Below are 19,495 nucleotides of genomic sequence, written 5' to 3'. Positions count from 1 at the left end.
TTTCAATTAACTTCCTGGAGCCTCGACTGGTCGCCTGGCAACAGCTCTTTGTTAAAAAGTGAATTGTTTTAATCAAACGTGTTAATTTAGTCAGTTTTAGAGGAGCTGGTTGGTGGATTTTGTAACTTTTTGGACAAAGCTAGGCCAGCAGTTTCCCCTTGTTTCCAGTCTTTATGCTAAGCTGAATTTAATTGTTAATACCGTAATTACAGCAGCTCAGTCAAATCTGAACTAGTGCCTTTAGACTTCCGTAAATAATGCAGTAGCACAACTAAACGGCCCAATTTTGTTCACTTGCTCAAATTTAGTTAATTTGGTCGTTTTGATTTGATTTTTGTGTTTCTGCTTTGGTACAGTAGGCTATAGTTTTACTTCCGTTTGGTTTTAACATCTATTAATATTATCATTTAACCTTCTCAACATTGTAATTTTGATAATAAGATGTATATGTGTGTGTTTAAAAGGGAGCATTGACTGTGGAAACGTAGTTGTGAAACTTCGCCTAAAAAACCCAAAAGAAACATGACATGACCAGACTCATGTGACCCATATTGCACGTTTATTGACCTCAGAAAAAGACAAAGCAGTCGGCTCAGACTGTGCAGCGAGCGTTTGCAGTAACAGCGACTTTATTCCTGGAGAAAAACCTTCATGATGAGCTTCGTCACACGGAAAACAAACTGTGATTCTTTGTCTCTGTAACAGTCCCGCCGTTTCATCATCAGTGACGAGAGAAAAAAAGGAAATCTCTCCGAGTCTCTTCTAGGTGCAGATGGCTTTGAGTGAGTGCTGTTTGTTTCCCAGAAGGCCTCAGTGGTCGAGGATCCGCAGGTTTCCAGAAACGATCTTGTTCTCCAGCATCGCTCCGGCGGGAATATCGATCCGGTCGCCGTGATTCGCTATAATGATGACGGTCCCCTGAAGACACAACACAGTTTCATTAAAGTCAATGAATATAAATAACTTAGTCAATATAAAAACACTTCATTACAAGTAAAAGTACTGCAGTATTATGAGTGATGTAGTATGCAGTATTACAGTAAAAGTACTGCAGTATTATGAGTGATGTAGTATGCAGTATTACAGTAAAAGTACTGCAGTATTATGAGTGATGTAGTATGCAGTATTACAGTAAATGTACTGCAGTATTATGAGTGATGTAGTATGCGGTATTACAGTAAATGTACTGCAGTATTATGAGTGATGTAGTATGCGGTATTACAGTAAAAGTACTGCAGTATTATGAGTGATGTAGTATGCAGTATTACAGTAAATGTACTGCAGTATTATGAGTGATGTAGTATGCGGTATTACAGTAAATGTACTGCAGTATTATGAGTGATGTAGTATGCGGTATTACAGTAAAAGTACTGCAGTATTATGAGTGATGTAGTATGCAGTATTACAGTAAAAGTACTGCAGTATTATGAGCGATGTAGTATGCGGTATTACAGTAAAAGTACTGCAGTATTATGAGCGATGTAGTATGCGGTATTACAGTAAAAGTACTGCAGTATTATGAGCGATGTAGTATGCGGTATTACAGTAAAAGTACTGCAGTATTATGAGCGATGTAGTATGCAGTATTACAGTAAAAGTATTGCAGTATTATGAGCGATGTAGTATGCAGTATTACAGTAAAAGTACTGCAGTATTATGAGCGATGTAGTATGCGGTATTACAGTAAAAGTACTGCAGTATTATGAGCGATGTAGTATGCGGTATTACAGTAAAAGTACTGCAGTATTATGAGCGATGTAGTATGCAGTATTACAGTAAAAGTACTGCAGTATTATGAGTGATGTAGTATGCGGTATTACAGTAAAAGTACTGCAGTATTATAGTGATGTAGTATGCGGTATTACAGTAAAAGTACTGCAGTATTATAGTGATGTAGTATGCAGTATTACAGTAAAAGTACTGCAGTATTATGAGTGATGTAGTATGCAGTATTACAGTAAAAGTACTGCAGTATTATGAGTGATGTAGTATGCAGTATTACAGTAAAGTAGTGGTTTGGTCCTCTGACTGATATATTATTATTATGACATCATTAGATTATTAATAGTGAAGCATCAGTGTTAGAGCAGCATGTTACTGTTGTAGCTGCTGGAGGTGGAGCTAGTTTACACTACTTTATATACAGTTAGCTAGTTTAGTCCAGTGGTTCCCAACCTAGGGGTGGGGCCCCTCCAAAGGGTCAGCAGATAAATGTGAGGGGTGGTGAGATGATTAATGGGAGAGGAAAGAAGAAAAAACTAAGTTCTGATACACAAATGTGTTTTCAGTTTTTGGACTTTTTCCCTAATACTTGATTTTTGCTGAAATATTGGATCATTTGAACATTTATTGAAATGAAAGCATGTGAGAAGTTTAGAGGGAAAAATCACTATTTGGTGGAGCTGTTAACAACTCATAGACATCTGAAATGTGAGCCGACTACACACTGCTTAGTTAAACTAAACAACGTCTTTTCACATGTCTAACTCCTCCCATCTGTTAGATTCAGAACCACCTTTGCTCCATGATATCTCACAATAAACCTGTTAATGACAGGAAGGAGCAACACTGGAAAGATAAAAGCTTCAACGTCACTCTCCAGAAATGAAACTAAACATTAATCAGAGGACAGCAGAGCTGCAGTCGAGTCTCTCCACTTCTGTCCAAATATAAATGAAACTGAGTTCATCAAGTCTTTCTCAACAACACAGCAGAGTCTCTGCCAAACACTGGTGAGTACAACTGATCATATTTAATGTTTCAACAACCAGCTTTAACACAGGAGACAGGAAGTTCATCTCTTTTCATTTCATACTGACACTAGTGAGATTGTTTACAGTATAACTGCAGCTGCTTTTACAGACTCAGTAAAAACACTTTAAGTGTTTTTAAGTCTCTGTCAGTTCTCAGGACTTTTGTAAAGTGTAACTGAACCTCTGTGGTTTGGAGTTTAGCTTCACTGCTATTTCCTGATCTTTGACTATTTACTGATCACTTCCTACAGACACAAGTAGCTGTTTCACATTAAAAGCTTTCCATCGGTGAACCAGAAGGATACTTTTATTGTGAAGTAGCAACAGGAAATAAAATGTGTTTGTCACCAAGTCAGCAAAAGCTTTGTTAGCAGTGAAATTCTTCAATAATAATTCTTCTCTACAACAAGATATGAACATATTCTGTGATATTTTATCAGTGGATCAGATTGTATTGAGTAATAGTAAAAGCACAAACAGCCACAATGAGCTGTTAGATAAAGAGCTGCAGATGAGTCTCTGACTGTAGTTTGTACAAACCAGCACACGTCCAACATTAAAGGAGAACAAAGACTTTAACCTGGCTGTGAAATACTGGAGACAATCTTTTTATATTTTCCAGCTCTGATTAAATTGTTAAAGTTGCTTATAGCATATTTAATTAAAAAGTTATATATGTATAAGCAACAATAAAAATTACATTTTTCTTTCAATAAAAATTAATTTCTAACAAAATTATGTTTTGTCTTCTTTCACACTACATGTGTAGATATGTCTGCTGCCAGCTGTCTGAGATCTGATGATCAGTTTCTGTGCTCCATCTGTCTGGATGTGTTCACTGATCCAGTCACCACACCATGTGGACACAACTTCTGCAAAAACTGCATCAATGAACACTGGAACAGGAATGACCAGTACCTGTGTCCACTGTGTAAAAAGGTGTTCTACACAAGACCTGAGCTTCATGTCAACACATTGCTCAATGAGATGGTTTCTCAGTTCAGACAGGAAGTTCAACAGAAAGCCAGCAGCAGCAGCTCAGAGCAACAAGCTGCCAAACCAGGAGAAGTTCCCTGTGACGTCTGTACTGGAACCAAACTGAAGGCCCTGAAGTCCTGTCTGGTGTGTCTGACATCCTACTGTGAGACTCACCTGGAGCCTCATCTGACAGCCTTAGGTCTGAAAAGACATCAGCTGATGGACCCTGTGGAGAACCTGGAAGACAGGATGTGTATGAAGCACGATAAACCTCTGGAGCTGTTCTGTAAGACCGACCAGACATATGTCTGCATGCTCTGCTCTGTTTTAGACCACAAGACACATGAGTTTGTTCCTCTGAAAGAAGAATATGAAGGAAAGAAGGCAGAGCTGGGGAAGACAGAGGCTGAAATTCAGGAGATGATACAGAAGAGACGACTGAAGATTCAAGAGATCAAACACTCAGTTGACCTCAGTAAGGAAGCTGCAGACAGAGAGAAAGCAGAAGGTGTTCAGGTCTTCACCGCTCTGAAGGAGTCTGTTGAGAGAAGCCTGAATGAGCTCATTGAGACGATTGAAGAGAAGCAAAGAACAACAGAGAAACAGGCTGAAGACTTCATCAAAGAGCTGGAACAGGAAATCTCTGAGCTGAAGAAGAGAAGCTCTGAGGTGGAGAAGCTCTCACACTCTGAAGACCACCTCCACCTCCTCCAAAGCTTCCCATCCCTGAAAGCTGCTCCACCCACCAAAGACTGGACAGAGGTCAGCGTCCATCCATCATCACATGAGGGGACTGTGGTGAAAGCTGTGGCTCAGCTGGAGGAGACGCTCAGTAAACAGATGAAGAAGCTGTTTGAGGCTGAGCTGAAGAGGGTCCAGCAGTATGCAGTGGATGTGACTCTTGATCCTGATACAGCAAATCCTCATCTCATCCTGTCTGATGATGGGAAACAAGTTTACTGTGGTGTTGTGAAGAAGAATCTCCCAGACAACCCAGAGAGATTTTCTCTTAGTTCCTGTGTGTTAGGAAAGCAGAGTTTGTCTTCAGGCAGATTTTACTTTGAGGTTCAGGTTAAAGAGAAGACTAAATGGACTTTAGGAGTGGCCAGAGAGTCGATCAACAGGAAGGGACTCATCACTCTGAGACCACAGTATGGTTTCTGGACTATATGTTTGAGAAATGGAAATGAGTACAGTGCTCGTAATAACCGTACAGTCTGTCTCTCTCTGAAGTCTGGTCCTCAGAAGGTTGGGGTGTTTGTGGATTATGAGGAGGGTCTGGTCTCCTTTTATGACTTAGATGCTGCAGCTCTTATCTACTCATTTACTGGCTGCTTCTTCACTGAGAAACTCTACCCATACCTCTGTCCCTGTCTTAATGATGGTGGTAAAAACTCTGCCCCTCTGATCATCTGTCCTGTCAATCAAACTGCCTGAGTCAATACCAGGATGCTGATTGATTAGAGAGCAAAACTGATCAAATCTTGTTTATTATGGTAACAAATGTATATTCAGCAGTAATGTGTCTTGTTTTCATCAGGATAATTAATATGTTTAAACTCTGCAGTTTTACTCCGTCTCTGCATATTTCAGAGCCTCATTTTTCCTTTTTAGTATATAAAATATTCTTAAATAAACTAAGATACAAGTCTGGTTTATATATTTTCTGGTTAGTGTTTGAAAAGTTCACAAGTTCTATCACTGAAATATTTAAATAATGAATGAATGTGTTCATGCTGTGCCGACTGTGTGTTAAGTGAACAGGATTTAGTTTAAACCTGTTTTAAATGTTTTCACTAACTTCACAACATATAGGATGTTGATGTAGTCCTACTCTGTTTAGGAAAGAGCGCACACAGTACAGGACCTCCAGTTTCATTTTACACACTGATTATATTGACACATGTTCATGTGCTGTACTTAAATAAATGTACTTAGTTATAGTTTACCACTACTCCTGAAACATATATTGTTTCACCTAATTCTGAAAATTAGAACTTAAATTCAGCTTCAACAATATTTATATATTAATAGCTAATTGTATTAATAATGTTTGATAAATTCACCATAAGTGAACTAGTACTTTATCTCCACTCTTTGAGGTGAACTACTTTATATACAGTTAGCTAGTTTAGTCCAGTGGTTCCCAACCTAGGGGTGGGGCCCCTCCAAAGGGTCAGCAGATAAATGTGAGAGGTGGTGAGATGATTAATGGGAGAGGAAAGAAGAACAAACTAAGTTCTGATTCACAAATGTGTTTTCAGTGTTTGGACTTTTTCTCTAATCTTTGATTTTTGCTGAAATATTGGATCATTTGAACATTTATTGAAATGAAACCATGTGAGAAGTTTAGAGGGAAAAATCACTATTTGGTGGAGCTGTTAACAACTCATAGACATCTGAAATGTGAGCCGACTACACACTGCTTTTTGGTTTCATCTTTAACAATGTGTTGTATTTATAAAGCTTGTTATATTATCCATTGTGTCAAATCTTCACCTGAAAAGTAACTAAAGCTGTCAAATAAATGTATGAAAGTGAAAAACTGTTGCAGACTTTAGTTAATCTGATGTGGTAATGAGTTTGGTGCTCAATTTAACATTTTATAAGAGTTAATTACTAAACCACATCAGGCTCTCTGTGTGATATTAAAACCATTATTTAGTCTTACCTACAACTTTAAAACCACCTTTAAGTATAATATCTGTGTTTGAATATAAGCAGAGAAACTTGTAATTGCTTCTTGTCATAATTATGATTTACTGTCTTATAATTATTAAAAAAAAACATCTCTAGTGATGACAAAAGGTTAAATAATTTCTTAAAACAAAAAGGAACAACAAGGAAGTGTTCTTTACCTTCAGAGAGACGTTCTTTCCGAAGGTGACGTCTCCCGACACAGTGAGGTGATCCAGTTCCAGCATATCTGGGATGTTCTCAAACCGAGCCAGAAACTGCTGAACCTGCAGGACGGAAAACACGTTGAGACACTTGAACGCACTTCACACGGAGATGAGACCAAAAAAAAAAGATTTATTAACTCCACACACACTTGTCAGATTCAAATTGTGCAGTGTATTTTATTTATTTTATTGCTTTCATCTTTCTATTATGCACTTCATCTATTTATTGTGTTTTATCTTGTTGAGCAGCACTTTGGAAAACCTTGTGTTTGTTAAAATCGTGCTATATAAATAAAGCCGATTGGATTGAATAAGTGAAATATATGGATTAAGACGGGTTGGTGGCCTAAACTGTCACTACTTCACTACTAAAGTAATACTTCTACACTTCTAGTGTTTCTTGCATGAGACCCGATGATTTCAAACTAAGCCGATCAATAGGTGGAATATACCGATAAAGGACGGGTTGGTGTTGGTGGTCTTTGCTCACCTTAGTGAAGGAGCTGCCCAGCTTGACGTGCGGTGTGCTGGGGAACTCTCTGAGCCTGCTCATGGTGAGCGAGCCGTTGTCCAGACTGTACAGGTTGGACATGACCAGCAGCAGGTCGGACGACGTCTTCACCGGCAGGAAGCGGCTACGTGGGACGTTCACGCCCAGAACGTTGTCGAAGCTCTTGATGGCGGCGCCAACGGCCGTCTCCAGCTGGATGACGTTCAGACCGCCGTCCAACGTCTAGAAGCAGAGAGAGAGAGAAAAAAAGAGAGAGAGGTTCAGGGGAAAATGCAGTGTTCAAAGTTCAATCTTGTTTCTTTACCTGAAAGACTTAACTGATATTTTTCTTTTATGTTCACGATATTTGTGCTTTTTTTTGCTTTTGTGTTTGTAACTATTCTGCCATTTTTTACGAGCACTGCAACGATTACTCCATTAGTTGCCAATTATAACCCTTTTTTAGCCAGACTAGACTCTATTTTTAAAATCTTTTAATAATTTTGAGTCATTTTTTTTAGGAAAAAAGTTTGATTGGATTTTTTGACAGATAATGTGGTTATATTCCAGATTTTGCTCATTAAATGACAGTGAAAATGAGTCAATTAATCAATTTGACAAAAATTAATCACCAACTATTTTGATAATTGATTAATTGCTCTGACTTTTTATTTATCTGATTCCAGCTTCTTAAATGTGAATATTTTCTGGGGTTTTTTTGTCGTCTGTGACAGTAAACTGAATATTTTTACATTTTGGACAAAACATTGAAGACAAGACTTTTGAAGACATTGTCATTTTTCACCATTTTCTTACATTTTATAGACCAAACAACTCATTTAAATAATGGATAATGAAGATAATTGTTAGTTGCAGCCTGATTTTGTACTTTTTGTGAAGACCTTTGACATAAATAACTCTACAAGTCTGTTTTTGTCACCTTGGGGTTGACGATGATCTCCAGGTCCATGGCGTTCTTCTCGTGCAGCCTCTTGATGGCGGGCAGAGAGATCCACAAATTGTTGGTGTTGAAGATCTTGAACTTGGTGACGGACTTGAACTCGTCTACGTGAGCTTTGGGCACCTGAGCGATCTCCAGCAGCCTCAGGTGGTTGTCGTACTGGATCAGCGTACCGCCCTGAAGAGAGGAGAGGAGACGCTCCGAATATAAAGATCCACAGATGAATGAAACCACTAAAAACCATAGACTGTATATAAGGAATGGACGTAACATCCGTGACGTCACCCATTGGTTTGTGGACTGCTGCTCAGAAGCCAATAGTATCGGATCTGAGCAGCGCCATCTTGAAAACTTCAGGTGCATGCTGGGAAAAATGAAAACACGGATTCTACTTATATGGGCATCAGGAGGAGCATGAGGCGCCCTCCTGAACCTGTGAACCAATCAACCTGTCAATCACGACGTAGCCACGCCCTAATGCATACCCTGCTTTATCGTCACATATAAAATCAGGGAGGCAAAAATGTCCCAAATGAACATCATACTGCATTGAAGAAGGCTTTAAACTAGCGATTGAGACCATAAACACATTTTGAAAACGTTTACTGAGGTTAGAAATCAAGTGAGAAGTTGGTGAATTCTCCATTGACTTGTATAGAGACGGAAGTCCTTTTGACACCAAAACGGTCGCCCCCTGGTGGCCTTTTGATAGAATGCAGTTTTAAGTTACTTCCGCGTTGGTCTCATTTCAGAGAACCGGAACTCCCCGCCTGCTAAAAACTAAAAAGGTGATAAAAGATCGGCACCTTGACGTCGGCTCTGGTCTTGTCGGTGACTTCCATGACGAACTCGGAGCGTCTGTCGGCCGGCTGGCTCATCAGGTGATGGAGGATGAAGAGGTCGACGGTGGCGCCCAAGTTGTCGATGTTGGATACGAAGATGTACTCTTTGCCCTCGGCGATGAGTTTGTCCAGCAGCCCTGAGTTATAGAAGCTGGTGTAGATGTCACCGTGACCTGGTGGGTACCAGGCCTCCACGTTCTCCCCGTTCACCTGCATCGTTTTAGCGATCGGTAGCAGCGACTCCTTGTTGATCCTCGGATATCTGATGGGAGGGAAAAAGATAAAAAGAAGATAAAAGTGTTGTTTGGTCAGATGTTTAAAGATGTAATTTGCTTTGAGTTGTTGAATTTTAAGCCGTTATTAAAATATATTAATTTTTTTATTTATTAATTATTATATTATATATCATATTAATTTTTAAAGTTAGTCCAAAGCTTTATGTTTCCAGCTCTGAATGATTTATGTGTTTTTAGTTAATTTTACAATTTTTATACATATGTATATATTTATTTTTTTCTGTTGTATTTTGGGTATTTTATTCTACTTTAGATTTTGGAAATGTTTACTTATGAATTGATCTTATTCTTTTACTGTTTTTACTTCCGTGCATTTTATTATTATTATATTTTTAAAATATTTTTCAAATGTTTTTTACTGTACTTCAGTTTTTGAAAATGTTTGATTCATAGAGCAAAGTGCTTTACAGAAAAAAATAAAACTACAATAAAACAGTGATGATGAAGATACAAGCGTCTCCAACTGGGAAAAAGCTGATTTTAGGGTCAGAGTGTGTGTGTGTTGTGTGTGTGTGTGTGTGTGTGTGTATTGTACCTGCTCTGGTTGAAGGTGTGGATGGTGACTCGGTGGTGTTTGTACTTCTGCAGGATCTTCTTCGTCTCTTCGTCGGTGTTGAACGAGTTCATGAGGACGAGCGGCACGTTGGCGTTGAAGGCTTTGTTCAGGTGCTGAGGACGAGGACAGAGACACAGAAGAAGAAGAAGAGGAGGAGGACAGAGACACAGAAGAAGAAGAAGAAGAAGAAGAAGAGGAGGAGGACAGAGACACAGAAGAAGAAGAAGAAGAAGAGGACAGAGACACAGAAGAAGAAGAAGAGGACAGAGACACAGAAGAAGAAGAAGAAGAAGAGGACAGAGACACAGAAGAAGAAGAAGAAGAAGAAGAGGAGGACAGAGACACAGAAGAAGAAGAAGAAGAAGAAGAAGAAGAAGAAGAAGAAGAGGAGGAGGACAGAGACACAGAAGAAGAAGAAGAAGAAGAAGAAGAGGAGGACAGAGACACAGAAGAAGAAGAAGAAGAGGAGGACAGAGACGCAGAAGAAGAAGAAGAAGAAGAAGAGGAGGAGGACAGAGACAGAGAAGAAGAAGAAGAAGAAGAGGACAGAGACACAGAAGAAGAAGAAGAAGAAGAAGAAGAAGAAGAAGAAGAAGAAGAAGAAGAAGAAGAAGAAGAAGAAGAAGAGGAGGACAGAGACACAGAAGAAGAAGAAGAGTTAATTTCAACATGCTCCTCGGGGGTCTGAAGTCTTCCTGCTGCTCGTCTTTACCTCGATCTGCTGCACGGTCAGGTCCAGGAAGGTGTTCTCGTTGCGGACACTGATCAGACTCTTGGGGCCCTTGCAGCCCATGCTGGTTCCCAGTCCGCCATTCAGCTTGACCACGGCGAGCTTGTTGAGGCAGGCGGCGATGTCATCGGGCAAACCTCTCAACTTGATCTTCTCGTAGGGCTGAATCTGAAATAACGGAGCAAGAATACAACGTTAAGACACAGACATTTTTATATTCCTAAAGACAATCTGAGACACACTCACTGCTTTTTAGTAATGATTTAACTTTATTTAAGGCTCAGTGATAAATAAGGGATGGCCAGATGAGCAATTACAACATTTGTTGGTTTTATATCATTTGAAATGACATTTGCACCATTTTTTTTTATACCAAAAGTAAGACTGAATGCTCCTGAAAATGTCAAATGGTGTAACCACAAAGTGTTTCTATGTGAGTATATTAGCACTTTTTTGGTGTTAGTGTTCCCGTCACTTCAAACTAGAGTCCGACCAGGATACCAGTCAGTTAATATTATTGGTTATATTTTATTTATTTATTATCATATTATATTATATTATTGGTAAAATTGAAAACTTAATAATCGACTACTCGTATGGTCTATAAAAAGTCCAAATATGGTTTAAAAAAGTGTATTATTGTTTCCCAAACACCCAGAATGACATCCTCAAATTTAGTTTACTGTCAAAGAGGACTAAAAGAAACCAGAACATTTAAACATTTAAGAAACTGGAATAAGAGAATTTTGGAATATTTGATTTAAAAAATGAGCCAGAGTGAAATTATCAAAATAGTTCATCTTCAACTTATTGATTAATGAACCTAGTCATTGTAGAATCTGGAGTATAAACACATTATATGTCCAAAATGAACCTTTTTCACATATACAGTGCCTATAAAACAGTATTCAGATATTTTCCCCTTTATTTTACATTATATATTTTTAATGAATTGACAAATCTGTTTTCACTTTGACATTAAAGAGTTAAAGCCAAATTAAATTGACCATGAATCCATTTATAAAAGCAATACAAGTAGAAAACATCCAAGGGGAAACATCTGGAAACACACTGATAATAAACCTTGTTAATAATATGAGAGCACCAGTGTGTTTTTATTTATTTATTTATTTTAATAGTACTTAAACCCTGTGTTCAGTGTGAATCTAATGGACTGTAGAGGAGCAGTTTGGAGCAGTTTGGAGACAGGCGACCCTTTGGCCTTTAAAACCACGACAGCAGCACATGACAGCGGTCTGACACACTGAAAGCACATGTATTTATGGACTGTGTGTGTGTATGTGTGTGTGTGTGTGTGTGTGTGTGTGTGTTTAATGATGTAATCTATACTTTACACCACAGCGGTACTTTGACTCTGTAGTGTTTGGTCGTTTTTTTTCCATTGAAAAACTTTAATGAAGAGTTGAGTTGTGTGGTTTAGTATAAAGGTTCATTAACAGCTGCTGGAGAGTAATTCTCACTTTCAGCCACCAGGAGGAGCTTTAAGCTTCTGTAAACCACCTCCACCTACGGCTGGGCAATATATTGAAATTATATCGATATCGTGATATGAGACTAGATATTGTGTGTGTGTGTGTGTGTGTGTATATGTGTATATGTGTATATGTGTGTGTGTATATGTGTGTGTGTGTGTGTGTGCGTGTGTGTGTGTTTGCATGTGTGTGTATATGTGTATATGGGTCAATGACGTATAAGGATTTGCAACAACTCAATTGTAGAATAATAAAAACAAGCATATCTAATGCAGTAGTTCAAACATTCAGAATGTTGTGTACCTGAAAGTTCATATTATAAATATGAAAGTGATTTTAGTGGGTTTTCAAGATTAATTGGCACTGGCCTTAAAATAAGTCATGTGGTGCGACCACGATTCATCTTGAAATAAATTAATTTACTTAACACGCTTCACATCTTTTTTTACAAGTTTTCAGTAATATAAAGTGTTTGGAAACAAAGTATTTGAATTTTTTTAAATGTTTGTAAATGATGATCTTTTATTTATATAAGATATTTCAAGATGAATCATGGTCGCACCACATGACTTTTTTTTCAGGCCAGTGCCAATTAATCTTGAAAAACCCACTAAAATCACTTTCATATTGTAATATTAATTTTCAGGTACACAACATTCTGAATGTTTGAACTACTGCATTAGATATGCTTGTTTTTATTATTCTACAATTGAGTTGTTGTAAATCCTTATACGTCATTGACCCATGTGTATATGTGTGTGTATATGTGTATATGTGTATATGTGTATGTGTGTGTGTGTATACGTGTGTGTGTGTGTGTGTGTGTGTGTGTGTGTGTGTGTGTGTGTGTGTGTGTGTGTGTATTGCATAAGTACTTTCTGTACATAGTGTTTCATATTCTTTAATCAGACCCCACGCCAGAGTTAAGGTCACTAGGCAGCTGCTGGGACTAGGTGGGGTAAAGTTGAGTTAGGGTGGGGGTGCAAGTAGGTGTGGGGGGGGGGGGGGGGGGGGGGGGGGGTAAGGAGGGGTGGGGGGTGGGGGGGTCAGCGAGGAGACAAATGTCACCGTCTGCCAGACCTCACCTCCCTGAAAACAGGCTTTCGAATGCTGCGGCGGTCAGACTATTATTAGTCCTAACCTTCACTCTGCCGGAGTATTTTAGGAACACCGAGGGAACGGACTGCCTCTGTGTGTGTGTGTGTGTGTGTGTGTGTGTGTGTGTGTGTGTGTGTGTGCGTGTGTGCGTGAAATGTCACCATACTGATAAATAGCTGGCTTTAAGCGTGAATGTTCTCTGTACTCAGATCCGGTGTCTGTAGCTTGTCTCTGCAGCATGACGCTCGGCTCCACTCTGTAGTAGCTGAAGCATTTAAAGCTTTAAAGGAGCATTTCGTCACTTTGAGTCACGGGAAAGTCAGATGAGAGGAAGGATATCAGTTTTACCTCTACTGTGTGTGTAGTGCAGTGCTTTAGTGCAAATTTTCTGCTGCTTTTATACTGTTTTATACTTCAAATATTGTATGTTTTTACTGGACTACATTCATCTGACAGCTTAAGTTGCTTTGCAGATTCAAATTTGACATACAAAACACACTTATTATTATTGTTGCTCAACTTTGTGTCCATGTAGTTTAGTTTATATTTAAAGGGTTAAAATGTGAAAATAAACGTATGAATAACTTGCACACATTCTTTTTTTGTGGACCCAGCATCAAATTTCTGCTTTTAATCCATTTAGAGAGAATATATTAGAGGATTATGGCAAAAAATGTCTAAGTGGTGTAACCATAAAAACTTTGTACCAAATAATTCAACTTGCTTAAAAACAGTAAATTGTCAATAAAACACCATATCAACTAGTTTGGCATGATCTTACATTATAACTTTATATTAAATAAAGGTAATGGAATACTATTGTTCTAAATATTACATTTACTCTGGTAACCATGGAGATCAGGAACCTGCTTTCTTTCTTTCTTTCTTTCTTTCTTTCTTTCTTTCTTTCTTTCTTTCTTTCTTTCTTTCTTTCTTTCTTTCTTTCTTTCTTTCCTCATCCTACCTTCTTGTTCTTTCTTTCTTTCTTGTTCTTTCTTTCTTTCTTTCTTTCTTTCTTTCTTTCTTTCTTTCTTTCTTTCTTTCTTTTCTTTCTCCTCTCCCCTCCTTTCTTTCTTTCTCCTTTGTCTCCTTTATCTTTCTTTCTGTCTCCTCTTCCTCCCTTTTCTTTCCTTCTAGGTAGATAAAATATGTAATATGTATCATTCTTTCGTGGTTACACCATTTGACATTTTCAGGAGCATTCAGTCTTACTTTTGGTAAAAAATTGTGCAAATATCATTTCAAATGATATAAAACCAACAAAAATACTAAATGTACATTTTAACAAACCTGATGCTGCTTTTAAACCCTTATTTATCATTGATCCAGATGAAGTTTAAATCTATTTTTCAGGTAAAATAAGGGTTTAAAATCATAACTGCCCCCCAAGCTTCGAGGTATAATCACTGACTTTGGGTATTGCGTCACAGAGGATTTGCAACATGAAACCATGTGGCTCTAGTAAACAGAGCGGTGCTGGTGTGACCGGTCGGTTCGGGTGCTTACCGAGTCCTCTGGCGGCCGGTTGATCCTGGCCCACTCGACCGCAGGACCTTTGTGCTGCAGGAATCTGTGGAAGAGCTTCTTGAAGCCCTCAAAGTCTTTTTTGCAGATCTGAAGGAAACAAGAAATACATTAAAAAAAATATATCAAGTTTTCATGAGTCGAAAGATAAATAATCACACCAAACCTCAATGACGAGGATTAAAGGATGAATAAGCAGATTGGTTGTTCAGTAGTTTTCAGCAGAAACAAGTAATGAACACAACATGATGCTTATTTCCTCATCCAGCAGTTACTGATCAACATCATCATTCATTAGTTCATCGAGTTTCTGTCAAGCTGCTGAATGTAAAGAACAATATTCTCTCTTTTAGCTGTTTTTACTCTCTATTAACTCCTGAGGGAAACATCTAAATGCTCCACTATGTTCACCAGCTAGTCTACAGATAACTGGGTCTGTGAGCAGGTAGAGTACAGTGGCTTTTTTTCTGAAATCGATGCTATGAGAGCGCTGAGAGTGAACCAGAACAATAAAGTTGCAGTTAAACAATGAGCTGAAACTCAACTATAAAGCTCCGTAAAGCTGAGAGGAAGCTGCAGGAGTCTCTGATAATCCTCTATATGTTCATCAAACACATTACACAGTAAAAACGGCAGGATTCAGGAGTGAAGGAAACAGTTTAACCATCAGAAATGTTCTTCAGATGGTTAAAACCAGTTTTGAAACTCCAACAAAACACTTTGGAGACGTTTGAATTGAAACTTTCAGAAATCAATCTGATAATTGATCAGATTTGGTGCTGAAACTCTTTATAAAGCTCCGTAAAGCTGCAGAGTTACTGATAATTATCTGCAGGTTCATCACTACGACACACAAACACATTACACACTAAAAAATATTGATTAAGCTGCTTTGAGTTGCAAAAACATCACATCGATTTTAGGGTGATGATGTAATATTTGACCAGAGAGATAAAGGGGGTTAACAGGAGGCTGCTGATGAAAGGGGTCAAATTTACAGTTTATCAGTGTGAATCCTCCCACGGTAAATACACTTTTTAACTTTTTGAACTACATTAACCTTTATGAAAGCTGCTCTATAAATAAACAAATAAATAAATAAAGATTGATTGATTGCTTGATCTGTGAATTCTGCATTATTGGCTGCAGGTGTTGCCTCCAGCTAATCAGAATCTGCATCTTTACCTTTACTAAAGTCTTCAGCTGGAGATGTAAATCAGTATATAGAGTCAATGAAGCATCTATGAGTCTGAATGAAGGGAAGAAGCTGCTGTTGGACTGTTGCGATCATGTCTCCTCACAAAGTTAAAGTCTATATTTTTCAAACATAGCTGGAGCTCGATTTATTATATTCCTTTAACCATGTTTTCTATCTCATGGCTCTTTTTTTTTAGCTTTAACACTTCCAGCTTCCTGCTTTGCTCGTCATCCAGCTGTGATGCAAACTGCGACTACAGAAGCTACAGCAGAGGTGAGTTCGTAGCAAAGCTTTCTTCATATCTGATTTAACTTTCTTGGTGTTGCCCATTAACACGCTCTGACGTTCGGAGTCGTGAAATTCAAAAGTTCAAATATCTTGAGGAGACTGAGGAGAGCAACAGGAGGTCCACCATCATCCTGATCCATCCTAAAGCTCCCGCTCTTTAACCCTCCTGTTGTCCTCAAGTCAAGGTAAGGAAGGGAGGAAGGAAGGATAGAAGAGAGGAAGGAAGTATGGAAGGGAGGAAGAATGAAGGAAGGAAGGAAGGGAGGAAGAAGGAAGGTTAGGAGGAGGGAAGGTAAGGAGGAAGGAAGGAAAGAAGTGAGGAAGGAAGGTAGGTGGGAGGGAAGAAGGAAGGAGGGAGGGAGAAAGGAAAAGAGGAAGGGAGGAAGGAAGGAAAGAAGGACAGAGGAAAGAAGGAAGGGAGGAAGGTAGGGGGGAGGAAAGAAAGAGAGAAGGAGGGAGGGAGGAAGGGAAGGAAAGGAAGGAAGGAGGAAAGGAAAGAAGGAACAGTCAAAACAGACGGGGTCAATTTGACCCGGGAGGACGACACGAAGGTTAAACTACACCAGCTGCTGGATCTGTAGTTTGTCTTTCTTATCTTCACATTCACTGATTTTTGGTTCCTGTGTTTGTTAACTTGTGTGTTTTGTGTGTTTTTTCCCCTCTGCAGGACCTCGAGGTTGTTCGCCTCCAGATCGACCAGCAGAGTTCACATGATGTTAACTCTTCACTGACTGAACTGTAGATAACATTAAATCACTCAGTCAGCACGTTTTTTATCTCTCACATCTCTAAACTGTTTATTCTAGAGTCCGACTGATATATCGATCAGCTGATAGTATTGGTTAATATCGGCCTATATGTTGGTCAATATATTTGAACTTTTTAACTTCCTGTAAGCAGCATTTTCTGCGTGTTTGATTCTTTTTATTAATTCAAGATATATGCTTAGATATATCTACACGGTCGCCCATAAAGATGGAATAATTTAGTTTTCAGACACATTCCTCTTTTTATTTTCTGTTCATACACATCAGTAATCACCTTTGATGAGGTATAATGAGATTGATCAATACAATTTTGAGAATTTATACACTTTATCTATCAAGAATAAATCACATTGTCACAATCATTGCATGGAAAGAGGTAAAAAATATTTTATTCCAACTTTATGGGCAACCGTGTAAGTTAATATAAACATAGCTCAAAAAGTAAGGAACTTCGTGTTTGGTAGAGTATTTCTTTGTTGTAACAATGCTTCTTGGCAATAAATCTTATACGGTTGGAAAGCCTGTTTATTTATTTATTTCCCTTTTAAATGGAGCCACATTTATAAGGAACATGCATTAGTGGGATGAGCAGCAGAGCTGAGTATGTGGGTTGCGCCCATGAATAATTTGGCAAATCTTCTCTGCCTTCTTCGGTCAATCAATCTTTATTTATAAAGCGCCAAATCACAACAAAGTCATCTCAAGGCACTTTCCACATAGAGCAGATCTAAACCGAACTCTTCAGGTTTTAATTTTAAAGAGACACAACATTCACACATGAGCAGCACTTGGTGACAGTGGAGAGAAAAAAACTCCCTTTTAACAGGAAGAAACCTCAGAACCAGAACCAGGCTCAAAGTGGGAGAACATCTGCCTCGACCGGTTGGAGGAGAGAGGAGAGAGAGGAAGGAGAGAGAGGAAGGAGGGGAGAGAGAGAGGAAGGAGAGGAGAGAGAGGAGAGAGAGAGGAAGGAGAGGAAGGAGAGGAGAGAGAGAGGAAGGAGAGGAGAGAGAGAAGAGAGGAGAGAGAGGAGAGAGAAGAGAGGAAGGAGGAGAGAGAGAGAAAGGAGAGAGAAGAGAGGAAGGAGGAGAGAGAGAGGAAGGAGAGGAGAGAGAGAAGAGAGGAGAGAGAGGAGAGGAGAGAGAGGAGAGAGAAGAGAGGAAGGAGGAGAGAGAAGAGAGGAAGGAGGAGAGAGAGAGGAGAGAGAGAGAGGAAGGAGAGAAGAGAGAGGAAGGAGAGAAGAGAGAGGAAGGAGGGAGAAGAGAGGAAGGATAGGAGAGAGAGGAAGGAGAGGAGAGAGAGGAGAGAGAGGAAGGAGAGGAGAGAGAGAGGAAGGAGAGGAAAGAGAGAGGAAGGAGAGGAGAGAGAGGAAGGAGAGGCGAGGAGAGAGGAAGGAGAGGAGAGAGAGGAAGGAGAGGAGAGAGAGGAAGGAGAGGAAAGAAAGGAAGGATAGGAGAGAGAGGAAGGAGAGGAAAGAGAGAGGAAGGAGAGGAGAGAGAGAGAGAGCAAGGAGAGGAGAGAGAGGAAGGAGAGGAGAGAGAGGAAGGAGAGGAAAGAGAGAGGAAGGAGAGGAGAGAGAGAGAGAGAGGAAGGAGAGGAAAGAGAGGAAGGAGAGGAGAGAGAGGAAGGAGAGGAGAGAGAGGAAGGAGAGGAAGGAGAGGAAAGAGAGGAAGGAGAGGAGAGAGAGGAAGGAGAGGAAAGAGAGAGGAAGGAGAGGAGAGGAGAGAGAGGAAGGAGAGGAAAGAGAGGAAGGAAGGAGAGGAAGGAGATGAAAGAGAGGAAGGAGAGGAGAGAGAGGAAGGAGAGGATGGAGAGACGAAGGAGAGGAGAGAGAGGAGAGAGATGAAGGAGAGGAAAGAGAGGAAGGAGAGGAAAGAGAGGAAGGAGAGGAGAGAGAGGAAGGAGAGGAAAGAGAGAGGAAGGAGAGGAGAGGAGAGAGAGGAGAGAGAGGAAGGAGAGGAAAGAGAGGAAGGAGAGGAGAGAGAGGAAGGAGAGGAGAGAGAGGAAGGAGAGGAAAGAGAGAGGAAGGAGAGGAGAGAGAGAGAGAGAGGAAGGAGAGGAGAGAGAGGAAGGAGAGGAGAGAGAGAGGAAGGAGGGGAGAGGAGAGAGAGGAGAGAGAGGAAGGAGAGGAAAGAGAGGAGAGGAGAGGAGAGGAAGGAGAGGAGAGAGAGGAAGGAGAGGAGAGAGAGGAAGGAGAGGAGAGAGAGGAAGGAGAGGAAAGAGAGAGGAAGGAGAGGAGAGAGAGAGAGAGAGGAAGGAGAGGAGAGAGAGGAAGGAGAGGAGAGAGAGAGGAAGGAGAGGAGAGGAGAGAGAGGAGAGAGAGGAAGGAGAGGAAAGAGAGGAGAGGAGAGGAGAGGAAGGAGAGGAGAGAGAGGAAGGAGAGGAGAGAGAAGCACATTGGTGGAGGCAGTGTGATGATATCCAATGATAACAAGCCTAGTTTTTCCAGTGAGGTAATCTCAATGCAGAGAGATATCAAGATGAGATTCTGCAACCAGTGGTAATCCCATATCTCCACAGTCTGGGACCGAACTCTATCCTCCAAGATGACAACGCTCGCCCCCCACAGAGCAGGTTTATCAGAGACTACCTCCACAGTTTGGGAGTGGAGAGGATGG

General features: G+C 39.8%; 2 protein-coding genes across 4 annotated transcripts in view; one reads left to right on the top strand and one right to left on the bottom strand.

Annotated features, from left to right (window-relative positions):
- Window positions 1-537: 537 nt before the first annotated feature.
- LOC133999840 (UTP--glucose-1-phosphate uridylyltransferase-like) overlaps window positions 538-19,495 on the bottom strand; it is a 27,081-nt gene continuing 8,123 nt past the window's right edge. For both annotated transcript variants that reach the window (XM_062439174.1, XM_062439166.1), the window contains exons 3-10: window positions 14,607-14,714; window positions 10,492-10,677; window positions 9,759-9,892; window positions 8,892-9,189; window positions 8,065-8,262; window positions 7,125-7,367; window positions 6,590-6,694; window positions 538-918 (exon numbers count right to left, since the gene is read on the bottom strand). In XM_062439174.1, the coding sequence (XP_062295158.1) occupies window positions 811-918; window positions 6,590-6,694; window positions 7,125-7,367; window positions 8,065-8,262; window positions 8,892-9,189; window positions 9,759-9,892; window positions 10,492-10,677; window positions 14,607-14,714 (1,380 nt within the window). In that variant the 3' untranslated portion in view covers window positions 538-810. The remainder of the gene's footprint in view (window positions 919-6,589; window positions 6,695-7,124; window positions 7,368-8,064; window positions 8,263-8,891; window positions 9,190-9,758; window positions 9,893-10,491; window positions 10,678-14,606; window positions 14,715-19,495) is intronic.
- LOC133999549 (E3 ubiquitin-protein ligase TRIM39-like) lies at window positions 2,860-6,041 on the top strand. Of its 2 annotated transcripts, XM_062438778.1 has the most exons (2): window positions 2,860-3,751; window positions 3,788-6,041. In XM_062438778.1, exons 1-2 carry the CDS (start codon window positions 3,525-3,527, stop codon window positions 5,166-5,168), a joined length of 1,608 nt encoding a protein of 535 aa, XP_062294762.1. In that variant the 5' UTR covers window positions 2,860-3,524; the 3' UTR covers window positions 5,169-6,041. The 2 variants fall into 2 exon arrangements, with proteins under 2 accessions (XP_062294762.1, XP_062294753.1); XM_062438769.1 differs by having other exon boundaries at window positions 2,860-6,041.

Source organism: Scomber scombrus, chromosome 2 (genome assembly GCF_963691925.1).
Source record: "Scomber scombrus chromosome 2, fScoSco1.1, whole genome shotgun sequence".
In the NCBI taxonomy this organism is placed as follows: domain Eukaryota; kingdom Metazoa; phylum Chordata; class Actinopteri; order Scombriformes; family Scombridae; genus Scomber; species Scomber scombrus.
Note: the sequence above shows the minus strand (reverse complement) of the source record. Positions and strands in the feature narration are given on the sequence as shown.